Below are 22,380 nucleotides of genomic sequence, written 5' to 3' on the forward strand. Positions count from 1 at the left end.
TCTCTCTCTCTCTCTCTCTCTCTCTCTCTCTCTCTCTCTCTCTCTCATAATGAAAACAATAACAAAAACAAAAACACTAAAAGGCTGTCCTTCCATTTTGGAGTTACAAGCAGACGACAGGATATGAACTGTTTTTTTCTTTTGCGCGGAAATTCTCTCTCGAATCTATTTCAAGTTTGTTTGTTCATCTAATTACACATTCTTTTATTTTCGTTACAATATATTTTTATATATGTAAATAAAATTGTATTAATTTTTCCATTGGCCTCGGTATTATTACTTGGATGTGTTTATCCCTGTCTTGTGTTTATGTCTTTCGAGAAAATGGATATATCCCTCCCGTATCTAAAAACCCGGGAAAACTAATTTCTTTTAAATAATTTTTATATTTTGTGTTACGACTTTTACCCCTAGACATTCCGGGTCGTAACATAAATAATGTGGTCACATGGTTGAACACAAGAAACTTTAGGCACTGTATACCTACATGATGATATGGTAATGACGTCATGCTGTCATGTTCATTGGCCTGTACTTACTCTTGATGGCCTCTGCTAAGGCCACATTAACATGACTATTTCTACATTGAACTTAGATTGAGCAAGACTACGGTGTAAGGAGATTGGGTAAGACTACAATGTAAGGACACGGTTAAAGCTATTCTCCTGTGGTGCTACATCAAATCGAAAGACCTGGAGGGTTATACCATGGACAGACTAAAATGGCAAGACTCAGTTAATAAAGCTGCTGCCAATTTTGAAGAAACCAGATGCCAGAAACTCACTGCTACCAGAGAGACACACCACAGAGCAGCTTTAGCAGAGATCACAACAACTGACTTGTGATGTCCCCATTGTTCAAGATTATGTGCTTCTAGGCTGGGGCTGCAGAGTCACCTCTGCATTCATTTATAGATGAGATGCAAAACGAAAACGTCATCATCGGATCAATGGACGACCAACATTATATATATATATATAGTCATCTACATACAGTACTGTTTTGTTGTTTCACAGCTCATCAGTGTAGTTAGACAAGCAACTACCTCAAGCCAGGATCAAAACCTGACCGCCCAAACGACAGTCGGAGCTTCTAACCATTGTGCTATTCAGCTGCTGCTATGCGGGCAGTGAATTAACAGTGTTTTGACACTGTCCAAAAACCTAAGCTCAATTTGTTAACACAAAAAGCATCACTTAATATGCTAATGGTTCTTTTTTCGATTAATAAAGTTTATTATGAAAGGAATTATGATAGTTTGAAAAATAATGTCGTTTTTTTGTTCAACTTCAAAAAATTATAAGTTCTTTCAGAATAAACTTTATTAATCGAAATAAGAACCATTAAAATCGACACATTTTTGCCAACGAGAAACAAGTTTATTTATCCCACTAACATAGAAATCCATCGCCAATTATCAAAGCGTAACAACGCTACTCAAGGAATATACTGAAAAAAAAAACATTTAAATATAATAAAATCACCAGAAAAAAATATATAACAAAAAGAAAAAAGAAACAACAACCTATCATAACAATTTCTGTTTTATTCTTGTAACAATTTTTTTAAGTGAAAAAAAATAAACAAATTATATGTTTTAAACATTTTTTTTTGTCAAACAAAATTGAACAAAGTTAAGAAAACCAATTTTGTGTTTTTCATATTTTTTTTGTAACAAAAGTTTTTAAAAAAGAATTTTTTGTGTATTTTACATGTATTTTTTTTTTACTTGCATTTTTTCTTTATTTTTGTCACTAATATAACTTATTTTTTTTTATTACATTAAGACAGCCGGGATTTTCCCTTATGATTATGTAGCCTTTTCTACAGTCGCATCAGACGATGCCAAAGTGGGATGAGAAGAGACGGACGATGTGGAAGAAACTTCACCAACTGGGTAGCTTATCAATATATGGTTTAAGATGGAGCAAAAGGATCATTAACAAAAATGATATCTTCTGGTATCTGCAATTGTTAATCCAAGGTGAAAATATTCATCTTGTATAAAGTTAGGAACGGCCATTTAAGGATGTATTATTTAGTTAATTTATGGGTTTTTTTTCTTCCAATATTTCCCCAAAGATTGTCTGCTCCTTTGCCGCATATTGATTGGGTGATTAGCATCTTAGGTCAGATTACAGTCGAACCCGAGCGCATGTCATCATGTTCTGAGCAAAGTCGAGCAGATGATTAATTACATCTGATTCAATTTCTGCACGCGTCCCAATAATGCCAAACAGTCATATACCATCTTCATTACCTCCAGCTGAATTGATGTTTGTGCAAAAAATAAGATCAGCGTTTGAAAAACTGCTGCTCTCACAGATAAAACATGGATGAACATTTATAAGATTAAAGAAACGGTATATCTGAAACGAAAAAGGAATTTATAAAGATATTTTAAAGCAATGTGAGAAGATGATTGGAAATGTAGTCTACATAATCCAAGCCTCTCAGTTCTCGCAGAAGACACAAACAGTGTTCACAGGAAGATGTAGTGATCGACACCATTTAGAATACCTTTGATCGAAAGATACCCACAAATAGAACTAGAACAGTGTCATTCAAATAGAAGACAAAAGTTGGCAGGTCTTTATTTTATTTGCGGACAGTTATCCTCATCTTCATAGTTGTGTCTCACCATGTTCGGACCAACTCATCCTCTGGCCTTCTTCAGGTGGTTAACCACAACAAGATAGGAATGCTGAGTCTCTTAACTGTATCCTCTATAATTACTGCGTTCCATAGTTGTTGGTATCTCACCACATTTTGGCCAACTAATTCTTTGGCCGGCTTTGGGTAGGATTGAACCCGCTACCTTCAATCAGGTAGTTACTGGCAGACCCTGAGTGTGGTAGCAGGACTTGATGCCAGCCCGCAAGTCCAAAGAAACCCAGCCTTGCTTCAGAAGGAGTGCTACGACTTTTTACCCTCCACCTACGACACCTGAACATGCTAGACTACTTTGTTTGGCCATACGTCGAGAACATCACCAACATGACCTCCCACAACACCAAAGCCAACCTTATCGCCGCCATCCACTAAGTATTTGCCAAGGTCCTTCCAACGCTTGTGGAAAAGGCAGGCTCTCAATTCTGGACCCGTATCAAGGCCTAGAACTGTAGAGATTCAATGCCTCTATCCACTGTGCCAAAGACCCCGAAGGACAACAGTCCGCAAATAAAATAAATAAATATACAAATTCTTCATCTCAAAGGATTTCAATAAATTATATATATATATATATATATATATATATATATATATATATATATATAATTGCCAGGTCTTATCGTAATAAACACAAAGAGAAAAAAATATTGAGACCTGTGTAGAATTATGAAGTTTGGTACCCAATCTTATATATAATAACAAACTTTTCCACTCAATGGTGGAATGATAAAATTGTCACCTTAGAAAAGAAGACATGATTCCATTTCTGTTTGATGAAAACCGGTTTTATTTTTTTTTGTTACAGAGCATCTACTAGTTGGCTAGTTGCGTACAAATCCAAAGAGTGATAGGATCCTTCTATCATGTCTGAAAGTGACACAATGTTCAACGAGTGAAATCGAAGATGCGCGGCTCTACAACTCATGCTACCGATCCAAGTTATGACAACAAGCCCATTGTCAGCACCCTCAAAATACATTGCTGGATTCCCAGGAATAACGGGGACATACCCAGGGTGATGAAAACAAAGTTTACGGCTAGGGTTATAGTCTTTGGTGTGGTTTCAAGTGAGGGCCACATCATGCCACCTCACATCTTCAAAGTCGGCTTGAAAGTCAATACCAATGTGTATCTGGATGTACTGAAGAATGGGGTGATCCCCTGATGCAATCAGGTGGTTGCTGGCAGACCTTGGGTGTGGTAGTAGGACTCGTTGCCGACCCACAAGAAACCCAGGCTTGGCTTCAGAAAGAGTGTAACGACTTTGTACCCCTGTCTCACTGCCACCCTCCTCCCACAACACCTGAACCTGCTAGACTACTTTGTTTGGTCATATGTCGAGAACATCACCTACATGACCTCCCACAACACCAAAACCAGCCTTACCGCCACCATCCACTAAGTATTCGCCAAGCTCCTGCCAACGCTTATGGAAAAGGCATGCTCTCAGTTCTGGACCCGCATTGAAGTGGTGATTGAGGCTGAAGGCGGCTACATCGAATAGATATCAGCTCTACTATGTAATCAAGTTATCTGAATTTATTTTTTTCAATAAAATTTTTTAAATAAAGCTGTAGTGTTGTTTTCTTTAAGGTAACACTTTTATGGTTGCACCCTGTATACCGACACTCTATATTTGCTTTTCTGTTCAATATATTTTGTTTACGCAAATTATCGAGTTATGTTTTTCTTCTGGATCCTTATGCAACCACAGCAAAAATTAATGACAAAGATTTTTCAATATGACGTCTTCTAAAAATTACATGGCATACATGATATAAATTTTGCATAGGTTTAATATATTTCAGTTCAAATATGTTCGCTTTTATTCTGTTATTTGATCCTTATTGACCATTTTGAACTCTTCTCTATCTCTTCTGACCAAATCTTTAATGCAATTAAAATTCTGGTAGCATGACAAACTACATTCAAAGTGTGATAAGAAAAAAATTTCTGCAGAAATCTTGGAGAACAAGAACGGTCATAACCTATCCCTGGCCAAATTGTCGAGAGTGTAAGATACACGTATATACCAATAGTGAGTGAAAATATATATTTACACTTATACTAAATATATATATAATAAACCTGTGTGTGTTTGTCATTTTATTTGAGGGCATGTTTAAATAGTAATAACTAGGGCTATGACAAGAGAATATTATTTTCATTATTTTGACTCTTGAGTATATATCAGTTAATATTTTATATGTTTTTAGATAGAGTGATGTGGTTCTCGATTAATTGTGTCGGATATATACTCGGGAGTCAAAACAATGAAAGGAATATTCTCTTGTCATAGTCCTAATCATAACCTATCCTTGGCCAAAGTGGCGAGAACCACTTTTTTCCGAAGAGCCGGCGACATTTGGTAAGCAATAGCCTCTCGAGCAAAAAGCGATGAATATTTATCAGACATGTGAATGAGCACAAGTTTTTCTATATCCGAAAATAGGTGAGCATGTTCAATTATTTCAGCAACATGGGTGTGGCCACGCTCTCGAGCCTTATGCACTAATCCTGGTGTGACACTCTCCAGATATGTTGCTTCCAAGATGAGCACTCGGACTTTCAGTAGATCAACAGGACAGTCATTCAAGAACACCTCAAATGTTGTATCACCTGGAAAGAGAAAGACACGGTAAATATTAAAAATACAATTCTAAATATCCTTTTTTAGGTTGACACAAGTGTTGGGGTGATTAATTGGAATTCGGAGTCAGAAAAATCAGAATTTTCGGGTATTGGAATTGGAAAAAAATTTTCTTTCTCTTTTCTTAGTCCATTCTTTTATTCTGCGAATGTTTATCTGATAAGTGTACGATGCAAGATGATCTGCGACTCCAAAAAAAAAAAAAAAAAAAGGACTGACAGCGAAACTGCCCTCATCCATTACGTCGGTGGACATTTTGGACAGTTGACAACACAAACACGATGATCAGCTGTATCACAATCAGCATTGCCATCACATAAAAACATTACAAAAAATTTTTTTTTTAAATGGTATGAAAATGTATAAAAAGAATAAGAAAAAGAACAACTATTTTAACCTATTTAATCTTTTTAAGAAATTTATCAGTTTGGAGGTATCATTAAAGAAAACTTATTTGTAAAGATATCGGAACTTTGTTGTCAACATCTTGTGGTGGAACTGAAATATTAAATCCAAAGTTGATGCTCCAAAAATACAAAAACGAAAGAAAATGTGTTTTATTGTGATTGTAGGCCCCATCTTGCTCAAGGGAGATCACTCGTTTGTTGAGGAGACGTTCCTTGGTATAATAGAAGCGTGAAAATAGGATTGCTACTATCTTTATTTATTGCCAGCTAAACAAACCAAGTTGTTATCAGTATCTGTGGATGTCATGGACACCCTTGAAACAAGTTCACCTCACAAAGGTCAAAGTAGCAAACCTATTTTTGTGTTCCTGGTGTACAAAGGAACGTCTCATCAAGAAACGAGAGTGATCTCCCTTGAGCAAGATGGCGGTCTCCAGACTGCTATAATCACATAAAAACACATTTCCTCCTTACTGTATTTTTTGCAGCATCAACCCTGGATTCAATATCTCAACTCCACCACAAGAGGCTGACAACAAAGCTCCAATCTCTTTTAAAATAAGTTTTCTTTAATAACACCATGGCTCAATTTCTTGGTTCATAAATTTTTTTTTTTTCAAATTTTAGCTATATGAAAAAAAAGAAAAAAAAAAAAAAGAATTTTTTTTATAACCTGCCCCAGCGTAGTATAAACACCCCCAACCACCCCATGTTCAGAATGGCTTTCGGAATACCCCCCCTCCAGCCTCCCCATGTTAAGAACAGCTTTCTAGGTTGTTGGGTGCTTATTCCGAAAGCCATTCTTAACATGGGGAGGTTAGGGTGTTTATAATACGCTGGGCACGTCTTAAAAATTTACCAAAGAAAAAATAATAATAATAATAAAAACAACTTTGGGGGGGTGGGGAGCAATAGAAAAAAATGTTTTCAAAATATTTTTAATTATATGAAATAAAATATGCATCAGGTGCGCTTGAAAGCCAAATCACAATTATATTTCAGAGATATATACTCCATCTTTAAGAAGATGGAGTATATCTCTGAAATATATTTGTTATAAATTTCAAGCACGTAAAATATTGTTTATTTTCCTAATATTACGTTGTGATTTGGCTTTCAAGAGCACTTGATGCATATTTTATTTTATTCAAATTAAATCAATGTTTCCATATGCACTCACACCCTTGAGCTTATTTTTAATTATATTTTTCTGTAATTATTAATGTATTAAAAAAGATAATTATTAAAACAAAATATTACTAAATATTAAGTATACCAAAGAAAAATATTCTGTGTTGCCATAACTGATTGTCACTATGCAATCTCCATGTGACGTTACTTGTGTAGGCCAGTTTTGGAAGTAATGAGATATTACAAATGCTTTCCTTTGCTCCCATTTCTTTAAATTCCAATGATGACCAATGGTCAATACCAGTGAAAAGTCAATGGTAAACAGCTATTGCGATAATGCAAAATTATTTAAAAGAGGTGAACAGTACTGAAAATCTGGGGAGACTTGTCACCTAGATTTCAGGGAACACCACACATTGTTGACAAAAAAAAATCTTTGATAATGGCCTCTTTGAAAACTCTTAGTATACACAATAATAATGAATTATGATTGATTCAATCAATCATCAAGGGTTTTATCACTCAATGAGGAACCCCTCCCTGGACTTTAGCTATCTATCTCTGTCCTGAGCTATCCGCTACTATGTGGAACACATGTGTTGTATCAGGTCGTCCCTCCATCTCATTCTTGGTCTTCCCTTTGGCCTCTTATGTTCACAAGATGTCAATTCCGTTGTCTGTTGTCAGGTTATCTGGCTACATGCTCTGTCCATCTGTGTTTGGATGTTTTGATGGCAGTATTGATGTCAATAACTCTTGTTTGTTGGTGGATCCAAATGTTTGTCTTTCTGTCTTGTAGAGTGATGCCTAACATTATTCTCTCTACCTTCCTTTGTGCTACTGCCAAGATTTCACTTTGGCGAGTTGTCAGGGCCCATGTTTCACTACCGTAGATCATCACATATTCATTGAAGATCTTCCCTTTGATTGTCATATTTTCTTTTGGATTCTCATGATATTCTCCACTTTCCCAAAGCTGCCCATCCCAATGCTATCCTTCTCGTTATCTCAGGGAGGAGCTCTCCATTTTTGATAATTTTCTTTCCCAAGTAGATGTAGCTTTCAATGTCCTCAATGGTTATTCCATCAACAATTATTGGCGACTAGACAGTGTGCTGGTTTAACATCACATGTGTTTTATGAATTAAAAAAAACAATTACAAACATGTTTTATTAATTTTTGTTTCAAATTCAAAATTATTTTTTAATTTATTGTGAAAATTAACGTTTTCTTTTACAATATGAGACCCTCTAAATATTACTTTTATTATTCAATGGTCTTTCCATCAACAGTTATTGACGACTTGGCAGCGTGCTGGTTTAACATCACCTTGGTCTTCTCACGATGCATGTAGAGTGAATTATGGTTAATTTAATACTATTAGCTAAATCACCAGCCCCTAAAGAATGACTTTTTTTTTTGTAAACATTTCCCAAAAAATATATTTTAGAATTTAAAGTGAAGGATCAGTTTATCAATTTTGAAATATTCTTTGTCAACTTTGCTCGGTCGTAACTTTGCTTCCTGTGGTCGTAAAAATATACATCAAAGTCCAGTAGAGATGGACTTCTATGCTTATCCAAATGTAATGAATGAAATGTAAACATTGAAAAAACAGTTTCCCTTTTTGCCGTCGTCACTTTTTACCGTTTTTTCATTTTTAACTTGGCGCATAAAAACATTGAATGCATAAAAGAAAAATAAATTAACATCATTGGAATGCTTATTCTATTCTCTTTCCAGCAATGTAATTCTTTTAAAAAATTGACCAACACATAAAAAAGATACGACTTATTGAAGCACATTAGGTAGGTAATATTGCCAATGTCCACGAAAATACAGCATATGCTTGTAATGCTAGGATCAGTTTCACATATAAATGTAAGCACATTTGCAGGATATTCTAACGTTTTAGAGCAGGTTAACCAAAATTGTATATTTTGGTCTCAAAGATAAATTCTGTATATTTATTTTTTTGAAGAGATTCTGCTTTTACAACTTTGCCAGTCAGATTCAGGATTAGTGGTAAAAAAATTTAGTAAACATCCCCAAAACGTTAGAATGGCCTGGAAATTATTTTATAATTTTTAGTTAAATACACAACCGATTTCCAACCATAAATTTGAAAACTGTTTTGTTTGTTTTTCTTGTTTCCATCAAGTCTTTTGATGTGTTCACAAGTAATCACCTAAAAAAGTAAAATCTCATTTTGTTAATCATTATAATTAGTATATTAGTTTGTGTATCTTGTTTTCATTTTTACAGTTTTATATTATAGATTGCATTTTCACCCCAAACAATTTATAGAGGGCTACTATCAGGGCCATAATTTGCAGAGATACCATGTAGGGAGTTGAGCAGCAAGATGTCTGTTTACATTATACTTGAACTTCTGCATGTCAGTACAGTCAGGGAAACAGGAACTCAGAAAGGAATTCTCACATTTAGAAGTCATAGGAAAGAAACTATTACAGTAGAAGGCATCTGGGGATCTCTACTGTGTAGGGGTGGGATTTTGCTGCTTGTAAAGTTTCTCGGCAGTATTTACATCGACAGGATACAAGGGTTTGTAGTTTGTCAGAGCACCTATCATTAAAATACTTGGAAAACAGGCAGAGGCATGCAACATTTCGTCGATTGAACAACAGTTGAAGCCTAGCTAACAGTGCAGGACCTATTAGGTTGGCGACTCTCTTTTGAACCCTGTCTAAGAGGGAGAGAATAGTAGCAGATGCACCAGCCCCTATGTGGTGACAATACTCCATATATGGACGAATGGTGTTCTTGTAGAGATACAGAATACTCTCAGGCGTAAGTGACTTTCTACTACAGCAGAGAGAGCCAACCTTCTTTGCAACAGTCTTGGCAATGCCTTTTTTAAATAGTAACTTGATTATTTATATTCTTTTACTTTCAGAAATTTAGATGAGATAAAGCGTTGGTACCGTCGGTTTCAAACCTGATAATAAGGAACCGTTTTAGATCCCAGTATCACGCTCTCTTTAGGTGGTCTATCTCATCTGTATGTAACTGCAGGTATAGGCAGATGAGATAGATCAGCTGAAGAAAGCTTGGTAATAGGAACTAAAATGGTTCCTATTATCAGATTTGAAACTGTCGGTACCGATGGTTTATCTTATCTAAATTTCTGAAAATAAAAATATAAATATTACACTCTTATTTTGAAAAGGTTTTCCTTATAACAGAGTACTAGGCTGGAAAATATAACTAAGTAGTTACTTTATTATTTAGAAATACATTCTTAACATGGGAAGGGTACTTTGTAAACTATTCTGTTCCTACACCGTCTTCTTGTAATATTGTTCCCCTTTAAGTGAACTGCAATTGTCACCCCACAATCTCCATTTAACGTTACCTGTGTAGGCCAGTTCTGGAAACCAAGAGACATCATAAACGCTCTCCTCTCCTCCCATTTCCTTAACAATTTGCTGAACGTTTTTCACTTCCACATGTTGGAACAATGGCTTCAGGCGTTTGTATCGACGGTAAACAAGGTATCCTTGACTGCGGACACGGTGAATTGTATCAAAGGGACGAACTTCATAGTCAGGAGATATCTGCAAAGAAGAAACGTTTGTTTAAAAAAAAGGCATGAGTTGTCTCTCCCTACAATCACAAATACTTGAATTACATAATCTTGAAACGTTAAAGCTAAGTGGTCAACTAAAATTGGGATGACCAAGGGCTCCGTTTTTATTAGCTGTTACAGAAAGATGTATCTTATTTAAATATTTTAATGGTGAATGCTCCGACAAACTACAAGCCCTTATACACCTTTGACGTAAAAACCTTTGACAAACCCGACAAGCAGCAAAGTCCCACCTCTACACAGTAGAGATCTCTAGATGTAAGAAAGCCTTTACTCTCATAGTTTCTTCCCCAGAACAACTAGGCTTTGGAAGTCCCTTCCAGGTTCCTGCTTCCCCAACTGTACTGACATGCAGAAGTTCAAGTATAATGTGAACAGATATCTTGCTGCTCAACTCCTTTCATAGTATCCCTGTAACTTATGTCTCTGATAATATCCCCCTATATCAAAGTGGTACTGTGCCTTATTTGGGGTAAAAATGTAATAAAAAAATAAAACTTATAAAAAGACGAATCTGATGAATCTGCCGTTAAAATGAAAGGGGTTACTTTGATTAGGGACCAGATTTATAGAAAACATCCTAAGTAGGAAGTTGAGTAGAAAAATGTTATCATTTTAAATTTTTGTATATTGGTACTTGTGGAAACTGGGAGCAGGAAGAGAATTCCAATGAAGTGGAACTAAGATGTGACAAAATTAAATTTGGATAGCAAAGCTATTGATGGTTTTCAGAAGTTTTGTAACCTTTGGGGATACCACTGGAGCACAGAGAGGAGCAGGTGCTAGTGTTATTGCAAGTAATTTTTGGGACATGTCGCCAGAACAGATGGCCTAGCAAAAAATCTACTCTTTGGAACAACCTCTAGCAAATGAGGATGTAGAAGACCAAAAACAAGAATGTCAGACAAAGTGAAGGACATTGCGGACATTAGCATGGCTGAGTTGCTCAGAATGGCGCAGAACCGGAGTCAGTAGCGAAGATTTGTGAAAAGTGCCACGGCTGGTCAGTAATGACTATTCCATCAAAGGAGTAAGTATGTTGAAAGACAAAGTTTCACAAAATCTGAGCCATCATTCAAAAAATTATTTTACTACAGCAAAAGTGAAACACTATATATAAATAAATATAGAAATATGGAAAAGGAATAACCAAAATTATTCATATAATTATCAGCATTTTATCTTTATTTCAAGACTTCTCCAGGATGACTGATTTGAAGACATAAAGGTGTATACTGAGCAAAAAAAAAAAAAAAATGTTTAATTTTTTTAACTTTTATCCCTATTATGACCCCTTAAAATTTATTGTTTTGGGTCCAAGTCGAGTTAAGTTGGATCAATGTCCAAGGAACCTATATCTAAAATTTCAAGTGTTTAGACCCAAATTGTCGGAGGAGTTTGGTAGAGTTATCAAAGGTCAAATTGTTGAACTTTGACCCCTTAACAGTGAAATTTCTGGCTGAAACCCGGTCACAAAGATTTTCTCAAATCTCAGTACCCTGTATATCAAATTTCGAGTCTGTAGACTGAAAATTGACATAGTTATTTTGTAGGGAAATGTACACAGACACACACAGATACAGACACACATACAGACACATTCACTTTTATAGATATACTAGCATTTCAGCCCGGTGTTGCCCGGGTGTTTGGATGTGTATGTTGAGCAAAAAAAAAAAAAAAAGTGGTAGTAGGAAGGCAGACTCGAACCCGTACCGCAAAGGAGGAAAAGAACGGGGTAAAACCTAACATTTATGCTGTTATGACCACCGCCAAACTGGAAGCGACATTTTTTTAAATTAAGACTAGACAATCTAAAGGAAAAGATAACTTTCAAAAATATAGGCGAAAAAAGTGACCCCCCTCCTGTAGAAAAAAGGGGAAGATATTAATGTTTTAACCAATTTTTCGATATTTGTCGTATGAAAGGTTGAACTTTAAAACGATACTGATCTTGGTAAAATCCGTCACCTCTGTTGAAAGTTTAAGGCAGACATGCAAACAGACATACATACATGCATGCATTTATATATTGGTGACTAAACATTTTCGACCCAAACTGATGAAAAAGCTTGCCCTATCTCTTAATACCCTTTATGTAAAATTTCAAATATTTAGACCAGAAATTGTCTGAGTAATTTGGAAGAGACCGCAGAAGTCAATTTTTTTTAAACTTTGACCCCTATTATGACTCTTTAAAATTTATTGTTTTGGGCTCAAATCAAGTTATTAAGTTAGATCCATGTCTAAGGAACCTATATCTAAAATTTCAAGTGCGTAGACCCAAAATTGTCGGAGGAGTTTAGTAGAGTTCTCAAAGGCCAAATTGTTGGACTTTGACCCCTTAATCGCCAAATTTCTGCCCAAAAACCGATCACATAATTTTCCCAAATCTCAGTACCCTGTACATCAAATTTCGAGTCTGTAGACTAAAAATTGACAGAGTTATTGCGTATGGAAATGTACACAGACACACACAGACACATTCACTTTTATAGATATATAGACATATAGATATATATAATAGTTAAAAAAGAACTAGAATAATAGACTTTGCCACAGCCCTCTTTATCCTCCCTCTCCAACACATGACTTAAATCAAAATAACTAAATAAATAAAATTAAACCAATAAATAAAAACTAAAATAAAATTAATCTCTACAATTATATAAATGCAACTTTGTGTGAATGTGAGAGAGAGAGTTCCTTATAGACTCCAAAATGGCTGAACAGATTTTCTTTAAAATTCACAGAACTTTAGTGTATAAGTCTGGGAGCTATCTTAGTTTTGTCTCAGAATACCCCCGATAATTACCAATAATTGATAATCAAAACCATTCTTTTAATTTATCTATCATCGGTAAAGCTATTTTTTCCATGTCGTTGCTTAGCATAACGGGTTGTGAAAATTCTACTGTGGGTAAATTGATAATGTGTTGTTTTTTGCATTACATGGTCTGTAGGTTCAAACTCTGCACATAAATTTCTTAACTTTTTTTCATTAACTGCAATGAATTTTATAAGATTTGAAAATTTATGTTTTTTTTTTTTTTGCATGACGTGGTCAGTAAATTCAAACCCCACATGTAAATTTCTTAATGTTTTTTTTTTGTTAACTGGAAAGAAGTTTATATATATATATATAAACTAGCAGTTCAGCCCAGCTTTGCTTGGGCCCTATATACTGGTCATAATTTAATGTGCACATGTATATTAAAAAGTTTGACTCATGTTCAGGTAACCTACATCTAAAATTTCAAGTGTTTAGACCCAAAACTGGTGGAGGAGTTTGGTAGAGTCTGAAAAGGTCAACTTTTTCAACTTTGACCTCTTGGCAGCCAAATTTTCGCCCAAAAACTGATTAAAAAACTTGCTGCATGTCTGATTACCCTTTATGTAAAATTTCAAATGTTTAGACCCAAAATTGGCTAAATAGTTTGCTAGAGACTGCAAAGGTAAACACTTTTGAACTTGGACCTCTTGGTAGCCAAATTTTCAGCCAAAACCCGATTAAAAAGCTTGCTTTATGTCTGAATGAACTTTATATACAATTTCAAATGTTTAGACCAGAAATTGGCTGAGTAATTTGGTAGAGACCGCAGAGGTCAAATTTTTAAAACTTTGACCCCAATTTTAACCCCTTAAAATTTATTGTTTTGGGCTCAAATTAAATTAAATAGTTTGATCCATGTCCAAGTAACCTACATCTAAAATTTCAAATGTTTAGACCCAAAATTGGCAGAGGAGTTTGGTAGAGTTTTCAAAGGTCAAATTGTTAAACTTTGACCCCTTGCAGCCAAATTTCTGGCTGAAAACCGATTAAAAAGATTTTTCCAAATCTCAATACACCTTATGTCAAATTTCGAGTCTGTAGACTGAAAATTGACAGAGTAGTTTGGTAGGGAAATGTTCATACACAGACAGACAATTTCAATTTTATAGATATATAGATATATATATATATATTTTCTTTATAAGTTTCGGTTTTGATTCAAGCTGATGCACTCAAGTCATATGGACATATTTTTTATTTTTGAAATCACAACTTTATAAAAATCAATAGAAAATTGATTCTATAATATATACGAAAGCTGCATAAATCAAAATATCATATTTAAGTGTATTTTGAGGTCGGATTACGCCGGACGTCCCTATTAGTTACATATAAAAAGGCAACAAAAAAAAGCCTCTTTAAGAACAACAAAATTGCTCCTGACAACGATCAATGATTGAAAGTGCTAGAGGAAAATGGTTGACAAAAAAAATCACTCAGATCAAGAAAATCAACAGAATTATATATATATATATATATGCATATATATATATAGAGAGAGAGAGTCTAATGATAAAATTGTCACCCTAGAAAAGATGACATGATTCAATTTCCGTTTCATAAAAACCAGTTTTCTTTTTTTATTGCAGACCATCTACTAGTTGGCCAATTGTGTAGACATTCCAAGAGCGAAAGAAACCTTTTATCATTCTGAAAGTAACACAATGTCCAACGAGCGAGATCCAAGATGTGCTGCCGTACAACTCATGCTCTCTACCAATCCAAGTTACGACAACAGGACCATTGCCAGTATCCTCAAAATGCATCACTGGATTACCATGAATAACAGGCATGTGCCCAGAGTGATGAAAACAAAGTTTCCAGCCACGGTTATGATCTTTGGTATGGTTTCAAGTGAGGGCCACATCATGCCCCCTTACATCTTCGAAGTTGGCTTAAAAGTTCACATGAAATTGTATCTAAATGTGCTCACGACTGTGGTGATCCCCTGATGCAATAAGGTGGCCGCTGTCAGACCCAGCCCACAAATCCTAAGAGACCCTGGCTTGGCTTCAGAAAGAGTGCTACGTCTTTGTATCCTTCTCTCACTGGCCCCTCTTCTCTCTTGACCTAAACCCGCTAGACTACTTTGTTTGGCCATACGGCGAGAACATCACCAACATGACCTCCCACAACACCAAAGCCAGTCTGATCACCACCATTCGCCGAGTTCCTGCCAGCGCTTGATGAAAAGGTATGCTTCCAGTTCCGTACATATCGAGGCGGTGATTGAGGCTGAAGTCGGCTACATTGAATAGATGTCAGCTCAATTACATAATCAATTTATCTGAATTTTTTTTGATAAAAGTTCTAAAATAGTGTTATTTTCTTTAGGCTGACAACTTTATCATTCCACCTTGTAGGTATATAAAATGGTTGGTTTCCTTAAAATGATACTTTTCTACTTATTGATCTAATTATTCCATATTTACTCTTAATTCAATGCACCACATAAAATGGCAAAAATAAAATTCTGCTACGAAGCGATGACTTACCAAAACTCGGTCACCAGGTTGAATTGGCCGTATATCCAAATGCCTCAGGATGTCTGGTGTCGAAGAGAGCGTGTACAGCAGTTCTCCTATTTTATGCAGTGTCTCAACTAAATCTGGTGGCACGTAGTAGACAGCCGGCGGAAGATTATACAAGTTGCGTTTCGTTGCGTGTTGGAACAATCCGGAAACGTGATCCATATGACCATGACTGAAAAAAAAACGTTTTCAAACCCAAAAAACATTTTTGCTTTTACACAATTTTAATTGAAACATCACAAAATGAAGATTTAAACAGCAAGGTAACCCAGTGTTATCTGGGAACAATAATTTCAAACAGTTTATCACATTTTTTTTTAATTAACATTTGTTAGTGTTTTTCTTTTGTTCTTCTATTTGTTTCTTGACTCATGTTCATCCAAAACAAGGCACACTGCCTCTTGGATGTAAGAGGGACCATGTTTAGGGAAGATGAGCAAGATGTTGGTTTATATTACATTTAAACTTCTGCATGTCATTACAAGTACAGTCAAGGAAGCAGGTAGCAGTAAGGGAATTCCAAAGTCTGTTTGAAAGAAGAAACTCTTAGAGGAGAAGACCTTCTGACATTTAGGGACCTTAACAGTAAAGGGGTGTGATTTTGTTGCTAAGCGGGTTTGTCAGTGATACCTACATTGAGGGGGCAGAAGTGCAACAAATTTATTAGTACAGATTATATTAAAATCTTTCTCTGAACTCACCAGATCTAAGGCTTTGATTAAGATTCACATTACAAATCCAAACACTTTTCTTTTTTTGTTCCTCGACAAAAGGAGGGTGGACCTGTAAATTTACCCTTGTCTGTTTGTCCATTCGTCTGTCCACATTTTTCTCAATAACTATGCCTTGGAATTTTTGGAAATTTTGTGCACATATTAAACATGATATAAGTAAAAAAAAGTAACAGAACAGATTTTCTGGGAAAACTTTGGTTTCCCCTCCAGGGGTGCCTTTCGGGTTAAAATGGCTAAAATTGACACATTTGTGTGTATTAAAAAGAAATTGATGACTTGGATTTTTATAAAACTTTCTGAAAAGTTGTAACTAACTGATTTTTATATAATTTTGTTTGTCTATACTTTGCGATAATATTGGGTGTGCCCCAGGGGCTCTTTTAGGGCTAATAGAAACACTCCATTTTTTGGACTATTTTACGATATTTGTCCAAAATTTTGTGTTTATGTCTATTTAGCAGTTTTTCAAGGTGCTGAACTACAATTTTAAAATGTGAAGGCCTTGGGGACTTTTGAGGCTACATGGGTGGGAGGGGGGGCGAATGATGGACTTAGTCATTTCTTTTTTTGCATAGTGCAGAACTCAAATTTACATATGTTAAGGCCTAAAACTGCACTGTTTGTTCCTTCTCACCAGGATTTGATGTTCCCTGGGGATTTTTAGGGTTAAATAGGGACAAATGCTGAACTTAGTCATTTTTTATGCCTCGTTCACTGTGCACTCACGGGGGACCATACATGCTCCACTTTTTTATTCAACTTTCACCGCAAACAAGGCACAGTGCCACTTTGAAGTAAGGGGCTACTATCGGGGACTTAAGTTGCAGGGATATTATGAAGGGAGATGAGCAGCAAGATGTCTGTTCACATTATACTTGAGCTTCTGCATATCAGTACAGTTTGGAAAGCAGAATCCCAGAAGGGAGTTCCAAAGTCTAGAAGTTAGGGGAAAGAAACTATTGGAGTAGAAAGCTTTCTTACATCACAGGATCTCTACTGTGTAGGAGTGGGATTTAGCTGCTTGTTGGTTAGTCGGAGGTATTTACATCAAGGGGATACAAGTGCTTGCAGTTCATCAGAGCATTCACCTTTAAAATACTTGTAGAACAGGCAGACGGATGCAACATTTCGCCAATAGGACAGAGGCTGAAACTTAGATGACAGTTTTCTCTTTTGGACCCTGTCCAGGAGTGAGCAACTAGTAGCAGATGCACCAGTCCAAATGTGACAGCAATAATCCATAAATGGGCGAATGGTGGCCTTATAGAGGTACAGGATTGTAAGTAGCTTTCTAGCATGGTAGAGAGAGCCAACCTTCTTCGCACAACCTTAGCAATGCTCTCAATGTATCTGTTCCAACTCATGTTCCCTGTGAATGTTAGGCCTTGGACTTCATCTTTTGGTCATGCAGTAGTTTTGCTCACCAGTCCAAAATGTTACAAATACCATACATACTTGTTGGATGCCCAGCATTGCCCAGTCGTAAATACACTTAAACATGATATTTTAATTTATGCAATGTATGTATTATAGAATCAATCCTCTATTGATTATTATCTATTATGAGGAATAATTTGCCCGGTGGACTAATCTGGCAAAAATATTTTTAAATAATAATTATGAAATTCCGTCTGTGTTTGTTTACAATATCACGTCAGCTGATATTTGGACTTGACGATGAATGCTCTGGCAAAGTCACTTCTGATTAATATTTAGTTTTAAAATATGTAAATGAAGAAATAATTTGTGGCGATTTTAAATGGTACATTGTAAATTGAACTCATTAAAAAGAAAAAATTAAAATAAAACGGTGAGGTAGACTCGGACTTGAACAGGAGATCATTTGATCTTTAGTCAAATGATCTAATCTATTGTTTCTTTTTTTTGTTTTGTTTTTTAAGAAGAAATGATTTGTTGAGATTTTATTTACTTTGGCTGGTGTAATGTAAATATAATCTTCTCTATATAAATAAAATGAACTCATTTTTTCTCGTCGGATTTTGACCTTAATAGGATTAAAAATCAAGATATTTCATGCAAATATAATATGCACAAACGGCAGAACAATATCTGAGGTGTGTTATAGGCTTATTATTTCTCAAATTCCTCGATAATCTTTGATTTCTATACTTTTTCTGCTGAGAAGTCACGGCCAAAATCGGTTAAGATCAATGGAAGTGGTAAAATATTTTCTCTCTAATAAATTCCTCCTCCCCCTGCCACCACTTAACACCGTTTGGGGATCGTTCATAAGGAACAGTTGAGAAGAGAACACCGGTTTGGCTTCGTAGTTCTTTCATGTGAAGTTATTTAAAATCACTAAACTAAGCTGCAGTGCTCTGTGGCGTAGTGGTTAGCATGCTGGACAATTCACATTATATTTTCACGTTCGCGCCGACCTACCGTAGTCGTCTTTTTTTTTTTTTTTTTCCTAAACAACTGCAATGGACTTTTCTTGGTGGCCGAACTGTTAACGTTGCAGATGTTTTTTTTGTTTTTTTTTTTCACACTTTATTTTCCTACTTTTACTCATGACTCCGGGTTTGATCCTTCCTACTTACCTACCATAACATTTTTTAAAACTCCCCCCCCCGTCCCGGAAACAAACACTCGGGCAACGCCGAGTACCCCCGCTAGTATAATATAATGTAAATATTTTTCTTTTTGATCTATACGAAAGGAAGACTATTGTTAGGATCAGATTTTTTGTAGATTTCCTATACTTATCAAGTGAATTTCTGTCCAACATATATCTAAAACCACTACTAGACATAAATTACTTTTGTGTAAAATGTGCAAAAGATAGGCTCAGCTGTTTCGGAACCTATGGAGAAGGAACTCTCACAAACACACATTCAAAGTGACCTTTATATAAGAGTAGCGATATATATATATACTCATAGTGTCTTACAAGAAAATGATATTTGGATTGAGGTTTTTCAGTTTTATTACTTTGGTAATGTTTTGTTTGTTTTTTGTACAGAATTTATCCTAGGCAGGTTGAACTGATTTCCTCTGAAGAATGAAGTGTCAAAGGAATATTGAATTGGTTGCTGTATAAAAGCTTTGGTATATATTACTTTGGAATGGAATTGTGATGCTTTATATTCATTTGATAATACCATGGAATTGTGATGCTTTATATTCATTTGATAATACCATGGAATTGTGATGCTTTATATTAATTTGATAATACCATGGAATTGTGATGCTTTATATTCATTTGATAATACCATGGAATTGTGATGGTATATATTAATTTGATAATACCATGGAATTGTGATGCTTTATATTAATTTGATAATACCATGGAATTGTGATGGTATATATTAATTTGATAATACTATGGAATTGTGATGCTTTATATTAATTTGATAATACCATGGAATTGTGATGGTATATATTAATTTGATAATACTATGGAATTGTGATTGTATATATTAATTTGATAATACCATGGAATTGTGATGGTATATATTACTTTGGTAATACCATGGAATTGTGATGCTTTATATTACTTTGATAATACTATGGAATTGTGATGCTGTATATTCATTTGATAATACCATGGAATTGTGATGCTTTATATTCATTTGATAATACCATGGAATTGTGATGCTTTATATTCATTTGATAATACCATGGAATTGTGATGCTTTATATTCATTTGATAATACCATGGAATTGTGATGCTTTATATTCATTTGATAATACCATGGAATTGTGATGCTTTATATTCATTTGATAATACTATGGAATTGTGATGGTATATATTAATTTGATAATACCATGGAATTGTGATGGTATATATTAATTTGATAATACTATGGAATTGTGATGGTATATATTAATTTGATAATACCATGGAATTGTGATGGTATATATTAATTTGGTAATACCATGGAATTGTGATGGTATATATTACTTTGGTAATACCATGGAATTGTGATGGTATATATTAATTTTATAATACTATGGAATTGTGATGGTATATATTAATTTGATAATACCATGGAATTGTGATGGTATATATTAATTTGATAATACTATGGAATTGTGATGGTATAAATTAATTTGATAATACCATGGAATTGTGATGGTATATATTAATTTGATAATACTATGGAATTGTGATGGTATATATTAATTTGATAATACCATGGAATTGTGATGGTATATATTAATTTGGTAATACCATGGAATTGTGATGGTATATATTACTTTGGTAATACCATGGAATTGTGATGGTATATATTAATTTTATAATACTATGGAATTGTGATGGTATATATTAATTTGATAATACCATGGAATTGTGATGGTATATATTAATTTGATAATACTATGGAATTGTGATGGTATAAATTAATTTGATAATACCATGGAATTGTGATGGTATATATTAATTTGATAATACTATGGAATTGTGATGGTATATATTAATTTGATAATACTATGGAATTGTGATGGTATATATTAATTTGATAATACTATGGAATTGTGATGGTATATATTAATTTGATAATACTATGGAATTGTGATGGTATATATTAATTTGATAATACTATGGAATTGTGATGGTATATATTAATTTGATAATACCATGGAATTGTGATGGTATATATTAATTTGATAATACTATGGAATTGTGATGGTATATATTAATTTGATAATACCATGGAATTGCAATATTTAAAAAAATGGATGAAAGTTCTTGGATTAGTAGATGTAGAATAGTTAAGGTAGCAGGATGAGTTAGCAGCAATAGGCCAAGGAAAACATGGGAGGAAGTGATAAGTTGGACTTGAAGAAATCTAAAGACCTGATCAGAAATAGGTTAGTTTTGATGGTGATGATGAGCTATAGATTTGTGTTTTCTTACCTGATGAAAACGTGTTGACAACGAATACTCGGTCTGGTCATGTATCCTAGGTCGAAGGCCACTGCTAGTTTCTTATCTTGTTCAGCCTTGACAACTACACATGTCTCTAATCCAGATATTGACCATGGGTAGATGCGATAACCCTCAAGAGTAAGCCAGCCCCGAGAAGCATCAGATCGGCTTTTGGTAGAGGCAGAAGCGATGGACGTACAATTCCCAATGTTTTTGTTCATCATCTTAAAAGGCAAACTTGAATTATGAAAACCGTGACAGAAACGGTTTAGATTAAAATGCCGTTTTTGTTGGAGAAAATTTGCTTTGCTCATTGGCAATGGAGCCGAACGTGAAAAAAAAAACCTTGGTGAATGTTATGGTTATTGGAGCTGTCATAGATTATCTTACCACATCTTGTAGCAAAGCTGAATAAAGAGGGTCTCTTATACTTCAAAAGCATTTCCTTTTCTCTAAAATAAAGTTCCTCCTGTAATAAAGTTGGTGTCATATTTATCTCACGTGAAATCAGTGCTCCACCTTCCCAAAGAAAAAAGGTTGATTTTATAAAGTTTAATGGAATAGTACTTGGAGATGAATTCAGCTTTTGTTTGTCACTAGTTTTAAATTTCCATTTTTTCTTGCTATTCTTTTGGAAATCTGAAAACTGAGTTCTTTTGTTAAACACAACATTCACAGATGCTGCAAATAACCTGGTTCGTATAGCTGACAACCTAGCCACAATCTGGAACCATCCCCAATCTGACAGACTTCTTGACATATTTTTTTGTTTATTTTACTTGTATTTATGTAGGTAAACACACATTAACCTAGTCGAGAATGACCTACGTAAATAGAAGGCCGTTGCACTAAAGTAACCTAACCTGGTGACGTCACAGAATAAAGTACCACCGTTAGGTGATATTAGATTATTTTA

At 34.8% G+C, this 22,380-nt stretch overlaps 1 protein-coding gene across 1 annotated transcript; it reads right to left on the reverse strand.

Moving 5' to 3' along the window:
• Positions 1 to 1,526: 1,526 nt before the first annotated feature.
• LOC145284025 (uncharacterized) lies at positions 1,527 to 21,741 on the reverse strand. Its single transcript, XM_080133114.1, has 4 exons — positions 21,453 to 21,741; positions 15,801 to 16,008; positions 10,239 to 10,440; positions 1,527 to 5,292 (listed from the first exon to the last, which is right to left on the reverse strand). The coding sequence occupies exons 1-4, from the start codon at positions 21,686 to 21,688 to the stop codon at positions 4,979 to 4,981; spliced, it is 960 nt and encodes a 319-aa protein (XP_079989240.1). The 5' UTR covers positions 21,689 to 21,741; the 3' UTR covers positions 1,527 to 4,978.
• Between the last annotated feature and the right edge of the window lie 639 nt (positions 21,742 to 22,380).

This window comes from Euprymna scolopes, chromosome 8 (genome assembly GCF_053919585.1).
Source record: "Euprymna scolopes isolate OS-2025 chromosome 8, ASM5391958v1, whole genome shotgun sequence".
Lineage (NCBI taxonomy): Eukaryota > Metazoa > Mollusca > Cephalopoda > Sepiida > Sepiolidae > Euprymna > Euprymna scolopes.

Excerpts from the sequence above, each read along its gene's own strand:
- LOC145284025 (XM_080133114.1), bottom strand. The coding sequence starts at position 21,688 with ATGATGAACAAAAACATTGGGAATTGTACGTCCATCGCTTCTGCCTCT. Across the intron at positions 16,009-21,452 it reads TGTCAACACGTTTTCATCAG|TCATGGTCATATGGATCACG; the intron begins GTAAGAAAACAC and ends TTTTTTTTTCAG. Across the intron at positions 5,293-10,238 it reads TCCAGAACTGGCCTACACAG|GTGATACAACATTTGAGGTG; the intron begins GTAACGTTAAAT and ends TTCTCTTTCCAG.